Source organism: Octodon degus, unplaced genomic scaffold (assembly GCF_000260255.1).
Source record: "Octodon degus isolate 3935 unplaced genomic scaffold, OctDeg1.0 scaffold00115, whole genome shotgun sequence".
Lineage (NCBI taxonomy): Eukaryota > Metazoa > Chordata > Mammalia > Rodentia > Octodontidae > Octodon > Octodon degus.
Genome location: NW_004524691.1, coordinates 2,137,177 through 2,144,451, shown reverse-complemented (window position 1 = coordinate 2,144,451; position 7,275 = coordinate 2,137,177). Strand labels below are relative to the sequence as shown.

General features: G+C 39.0%; 1 protein-coding gene across 1 annotated transcript in view; it reads right to left on the bottom strand.

Moving 5' to 3' along the window:
• Positions 1 to 7,275, bottom strand: part of LOC101562906 (vomeronasal type-2 receptor 1-like) — a 36,192-nt gene that overhangs the window by 24,723 nt on the left and 4,194 nt on the right. The window contains exons 2-3 of the mRNA XM_004639822.1: positions 4,182 to 4,473; positions 552 to 1,424 (exon numbers count right to left, since the gene is read on the bottom strand). Of these exons, the coding sequence (XP_004639879.1) occupies positions 552 to 1,424; positions 4,182 to 4,473 (1,165 nt within the window). The remainder of the gene's footprint in view (positions 1 to 551; positions 1,425 to 4,181; positions 4,474 to 7,275) is intronic.

Sequence of the window (7,275 nt, the reverse complement as noted above, 5' to 3'; positions counted from 1 at the left end):
TACAGCAATTAACCACTAAGAAGAATATATGCAGTGTATTATTTGTTGAAACTGTACTTTCGATTTGATTTGAAACTGTCCCATTGCTATATGTTTATCAATAAAACTTTGAAAAGAAAAAAAAAAAAAAGGAACTGTGCTAATGTGCCGGTGGCCATGCAGGCACACCATTAGTTTAGGTGAGCATGTGATGAAATCTGGTCAGCTACAAAGGCAAACCAGGGGCCGGCCAGATAGCTCAGTGGACTAAAGGCCTGCTTAGGCAGAGCACATGGGCCAGAGTTCAATCCCCGGCATGCTGTGGCAGCCCCGCTCCTGGGCACACTGAGGTGGCTATTGAGACATAATGGTGCACACCTGTAATCCCAGCACTTGGGAGGCTGAAAACAGGAGAATCACTATGAGTCTGATCTACGTAGTGAGACCCTGTAGACTCTATACTAAATACATTTAAAAAATAGTTTTAATAGCATAAATTCCTATAGTTGTCAAATGATATCATTTCATTAAGCCATATCTTATAATTGTCAGGTTAAAGTGAAACAACTTACTTGCCAAGGTTCAAAGTCAGGTAAATATGCACAAGTGAAATCTGGCATGAATGGCCCCTCTCCATCTTGACATCTACTTAGTTCATCCAAGGCGTAAGCCATAGCATACACAGCCTGTTTGACATTGTTTGTAATTCTGAGCTGAGACACATCCAAGTAGGTATTATTAAGCTCTTCCAACTTCTCCTCTCCAGTACAGAGTTTATCAGACATGGCATATAATCTATCTTCTTTACCAGTCATATTCACTCTGTGGTCAACATTGTAGGGAACACTACTATTTGGCCAAGTACAGTTAAATGCGGTTTGCCAGAATTCAATGGTCAGGATATCATTTGGATCCTTGCTAGGGTGGACATCATAAAGAAATTCTTTTAATCCTGGTATATCAGTTCTTGGTATTGCAAATCCAATACTTCCTCTGAAATATGGGACATATTCAGGCTTTGCCATGAGGGCTGAGGTGATCCATGCTTCGCTTGCTATCCATGTTCTGTCAGTTATGTTATGGTAAACCATTTCCAGCACAAAAGGACTGAGGTCAATATCAGATGCATAAAGCACAATAACTCTGGCAGTGGAACTCCGTACAGCTTTAACAGCCTTCTGCATTTTCTCGTGGGAATAGACTTTGGGTATGGTTTCAGAGAATGCAATACAGAGATTGACACTCTCCATTTGCTCTTTAAAGGCTTTCACTCCATATTTTCCATAATCATCATCAGCTGCAATAGTGCCTACCCAGACCCAGCCAAAGTGTTGGATAAGTTTTACCATCGCTTGGGACTGGAACTTATCACTGGCTATTGTGCGAATATAAGATGGAAACTGAAATTTGTCACTAAGAATTGAACAGGTAGAGAAGTAGCCCACCTGCAATTGAAAATATTCATGTAGTTATTAGAAAACAGTAGCCAAAACTTAAACTACATATCAGAGTATGCTTACTGAGAGGGAGGGAATGTCCCTTATTCTTACATCCTTTCACAGTGAAAATGATTTTTTTTTTCTCCCTATTCAGTGGGTGTGAACTGTAAAGGGATCTCTGCCATCCTTCCCACCAATTCTTTTCCTACTCCACCCCAACAGGATTACAGGACTAATTATTAAAATAATAACATTCAATGCACATTCATAGGCTGAGTCATAGCATAGAAAGGGGTCATCTACCCTTTCCTTTACACTAACCCGAAACAAGGGGTATCCCCTATTTTTGCAACACCCATACAGTTCTAATACTCTCTCTCTTTTTTTCTCTCTCTCTTTCTCTCTCTCTCTCTTTCTCTCTCTCTTGTTCTCTCCCTCCCTCCCTCCCCCCTCCTCCTCCTCTCCTTTCCTCTACTTCTCCATCATTTCCTATAGAGACGTATTTTTAAGACAAAAGCCTGATGTTCCAAGAGAGTAGGGAACACTGGACTGAGCCCGAGGAGGGTTGCTGTCTGTTTGCAAATTCCCGGAAAGCTGGGACCCAATGCAGCAGATAACAGCTTCTCCTGCAGGTGCTCTGTCCTTTGATCCCTTGCTTGGGATGTTATGAGCTAGCATTTGGGTGAGCCTAGTGTTAGGCAAATGGTGGAAGTTAATAGAGATAGTAGTTTGTATTCACTTAGATAATTATGCACATTCCTTAGTCTGCCCTTACTCCTCAATAAAAGTGAGATGCTTCTGAGGCTCGGGGCTCACTTGGAGAGAGACTAATCTCAGTGAGACCTCTGAAGCTACATTCATCAGGTCTTCTCGTCATTTCTTTCGGCACCGACCCATAACATACAACAATTTCCTCCTCTTCCCCTCCCCCTCCTCCCTACTCCTCTCACTCTGGCTGTCATCCTTGCACTTTCATCCTTCTCTCTCATCCTCATCCTTGCTCTCCCTCCTGTCATTCTCTCTCTCTTCTTCTCCTTTCTTTCCTTCCTTCTCCCTCCAACCTCCCTCCTTCTCTATTACTTTCTCTACCTCTTCTTCTCTTTCTTTGTTTCCTATGCCAGGGCTTTTGAGTATGTAGGATGTATGTCCTAAAATTTAGCTCAAAAGACAGTAAGAGTGCTACTTCAACCTCAGGTCTAAGCTTCATTGTTCAACAATGTTACTTCATGTTACACTCCTTCCTTTTATGCACATATGTCTAGAAAAATGAAGAGGGACTCTTTTCCTCACTTTTTCAGTAAGCCTCATAGGTATTCCCCATCAGTGGGAGTTAAGAATGGTGGTCAGATGACCAGAAATTCCTGACCGTTTTACATACATTTTTGCTGCAGCTTACTGTCAGCCTCACTCACTCTACAACTAAAATTGCACATCATGTTCTCCTTTATCCCATCTCATGTGGTCAATACATCACTTAAAATAGGATTTTCTATATTATAATTCCATCTCTCTCCTTCATGAGCACAGGATTATTCCTGTGTTCTCCTTTCTTTACCTTTTGTTCTATTCTTGCTCCACTGGCTAAAGTTAACATTATTCTTTAAACCATGTCACCGGCAACATTATGGAAGTCATATGTAGAAAAGAATCTAATTTCTAATTTTGGCTTGATAATTGATCAGATGTGTAAGTTAGACAAGTTACTTAAACCTTCTGAATACTGGTTTCCTCATTAGTGAAGTTAAGATAATGATCGTGTAGATCTTTAAGTTTGCTCAGTGTAGTAAATGAAATAAAATGTGAAAGTGGTAGATTTGTTTTACGTTCTTTGCAGATTTACTGCATGACCTTTAAGGAGAAAATCTACTCAGAGGTTTCTAGCCTATATCAGGACTACTGATGGCATCAAGGGGAAGACAAGACTCAGCACCAGCAGTTTGTCTAAGCTACATGAAGCCCATAGTTAAAGCATCAATGAGTCCCAACAGTCTCTCTTCCCTGTTTCTCAGTGCTGTCCGATTGCTCCTACACTTGAATTTGCAGCTTTATAAGAAATATTATATAAATGATACTTTTTACAATGATCTCAAGTTATTTAGTTACTTCAATAACACAAATAATCACAATTATTATTAACATTGAGTCCTTATTGATGTTTTAATGACCTATTTTTAGGAATACATGAAGAGCTTTATTTATGTTTTCTTAATATTCTATTCTTTCTACTATCATATATCCTTACACTGAAATGATGAGTGAACCTTCTTTGGAATTATTTCTGATTTTAAAATAATCTGTAAAATGAACATCCCAAGTTTCTATCAATCTTGTGAAATTTTCCCAGGACCATTTCAGCATGTTAATGTGTGAACAAACAGGTCAAGAATGATACTCATTAACAGAACAATCAAATTGAGTACCTGTTTATACCACCTGCTGACCAATCAATAATCCCCTACATTGTGCAGCACACAACGCTAAACGTGTATGTAAAGATGTCAACATGCAAATTACTGATCACAACCTCAATTAAAAAACGAAGCATTATCCTAAAGGATGCAGGAAACTTCAAATTGCCTCTAGTAAGCACCAGCTCACCCTTGCAGAGGCCTGGCTGAAGGCTGGGGGCAGCGTCACCACCACGCCTGTTAGGCTCTGGGACTTTGCTAACCTTCCCTGAGCACCTTGCTCTTTGCTGCAACTTATACACATGTGATTTGTATTTCTTTATAAGTTAATGCCCAGTACAATATTCTGAGATACCTGAGGTAAATAATACAACCCGAGAATTCTTGAGGCAGCAATTGATAAGGACGATCCACCTGATCCAACAATTCCTGCCAGGTATGCTCCGGTACTATTTCTAATATTGGGCTTGTTCTCTTCCTGCCCTGTAAGGAAAACCAAAGCTGACTCCATGGCTTTGGAGATGGTGAAACAGGTATCAAAGATCTGATAGCCCAGAGTGGTGTTGGGCAGAATATCCTTCCTTTCATTAATTTCTTTGATCGTGTGAATCATGGTTTTCATCCAGCGGAACCCTCGAAAGTTAAACCTGAAAGAAAATAGTTTTTGTAAGGTCTTGTGGACTGGCAGGGAAGGGAGGAGCTTTTAGCTGGAATGGATGATAACAATATTTTACCAAAAGATCAGCAGGCACCTTGCTTGGCTAAGCACATTAATTCTTCATAAATGATATTACAAACTTGAAAAATTTTAATTGTTTGATTGTTTATTTTGGGAAGCAATTTTATGGAGGGCTCTTGCCCTGTATATGTTCTATACATGCTATCTTTCCAAACTTCAATGTTGTCATAAAAACATTTTTCTATTCACAATTCCCTGCACCAAACCAGGTACCTGAGTATATGTCCTCAGTACATGTCCCCCCATTCTTCAAGAATCCCTTGGGCCAGGGAGACAGCTCAGTAGAATAAGCACTTCCCTGGCAAGCACAAGGGCCTGAGTTCAATCCCCAATTCTGCCAAAAAAAAAAAAAAGAAAGAAAGAAAGTCCCTGATGTAATGACTCTCCTTTCTCTCTTCTTTTCTTTCTCTTATGTTCTTTTGAACATTAATTATAATTATAATAATTATCTAAATACATGAAAACACTTAAGATAGGAATATATAAAATTATGTCATGCACAGAAGTCATAGTTACATGCTGAGTCCAATTACATCATTCTTGTCATAATTCAATTGTTAATGTTGAGCGATGTTCAAATGAGAAAGGCCACTTCGGGGCCAGGTGTACAGCTCAGCGGCAGTGTCTGCCTGACAAGCGTGAGGTACTTATTCCAGTACCAAAATAAGCAAACAAACAAAAAACAATGACAACAAAAAGAAAATGGCTACCTCCCACTGTTCTCACAAATAACTAGAGACACAGTGCCCCTCCGCTCCATGTCCCATTCGTGAAAGGGCAAGTATCTTTCTTTCATCCCATCACTATTGTTTTCAGTTCCTTCTCCATAAAAACAAGAACTTTTTTACTCCCTTCTTTCTTTCTTGAGTTTTAACTGTACTTTATCCTATTTGACAGCAAGTACCCTCAAATTATTTTTTTCTTACAAACTTCTATAGCTGTAGTGTTTAACAATATGTCTTCTGCTTACTGGATATTTCTGAATTAAATATCTGATAGTATACACCCCAGGTAGCAGATTGAAATTTTTCTCCATCTCTTTAACTGGGTTTTCAATTTAGCTTCTACTTTTAATGTAATAATGTAATTTTAATATAACATATAGCTATTGCATTCTTATGGTACAAGATATAATAAACATAGCATGCAGAACAGACACAGTATTATCTAGGCAAATAAATGGGAAGATATTCAGAAAGTTACAGCACAAAATAATTACAGGCATGGCAGGTGGAGATGCCCTGAAATGCTAAGGAGGAGCAGCCAGCCTTGGAGGAGTTAATAGCTGTGTTGAGGCTTGAAGAATGACTTTATCCTTTTGATCCAAAATATCCTTCCAGAAGGTTCATTATGTTGAAGGTTTACTTGACAGTCAACAGACTTTAGGAAGTGATTAGATCATAGGGACTTTAATTTCATCATGTGGATTAATCATTTCATGAATTCATGAGCTAAATGGGCTTATTAGGTGGTGGAGCCTACTTGAATGAAGAAGATTGCTGTGGGATTGGCACGGGAGGGCATAATTTGCCCAGAGCCCCTACCTCTCAGGTCCTCCCTCCTGTGCTGCTGGTCTGACTGGAGGGGAGAGATTCTCCACTAATACCTGTTCCCTGTCATGACATTCTGCCTCACCTCAGGCCGGAAGCAATGGAGCCAGCTGACCATGCCTGGAACTTGGGAAGCTGCAGCTTACGCCTTTCCTTTCTTTAAGTTGTTCTTATCAAGTATCTTGTCAGGGTGACAGAATGCTAACTGATATAGATGACATGTGACCAGGGAACAGGACTACAAGCAGAAGGACAGTTTGTGTGAAGTGATTACAAGTGGGGACCATGTAACATTAAAGGAATGGAAAGATTCATGTGTTTGGAGAAGACAGGGAAGAGATGAGTACAGCACCATGAAGGAGGAAAGGAGAAAGAAGAGTTTCCAGAATACAAAAAGTCTCACCCATGCAAACACTGGTTTCCAAATTTATACTGGTGGCAATAGAATTTTTTGAAATACATATAAAAGCAATATGGTGAAGAGATGCAACGTGGCCAAATAAAGGAGAACTCACACTGGAGTTTCTCAGAGGAAATCAATTAGAAACACAGCAATATCTTTGTAAAGTAATGTAACAGTACATTTCAAGAGCTACACACTCCAGAAATTCCATCACTGAGAAGTTATCTAACAGACCATTTCTCCCAAAGGAAAAAGCTTCTGCCCCAAGTTGTTCATTATGGATTTCTTTCTTTTCTTCCTTTCTTCTTTTCTTACTTACTTCCTTTCTTTTTTTTGTGGTATCAAGAATTGAACTCAGGACCCTGTTATTATGAATTTCTTTTTTTTTTTTTTCTTTTTTTGACAGAACTGGGCATTGAACTCAGGCCCTTGTGCTTGCCAGGCAAGTACTTATTCTACTGAGCCATCTCTCTGGCCCTTATTATGGACTTCTGACACTGAAAAATCAGAAAGAACTTACATATCTAATGATAATGCATTCATTGTGTAAAAACATTTTCCCATCATTAAAGTTAATATTAAAAATTGCGTAATAGTATGACTATAATAGTAAGTAAAATAGTATTCAAAGTTGTTCCTATAATTAAAACTATGTGTTAAGCATTTGAATGTTTGGATAAGGCTAAATAAGGAAGTGTTTTTAAATGGCAGACAATAATTACTGGAAAGGGTAGGATTTGATATGGTTTTTCTTTTT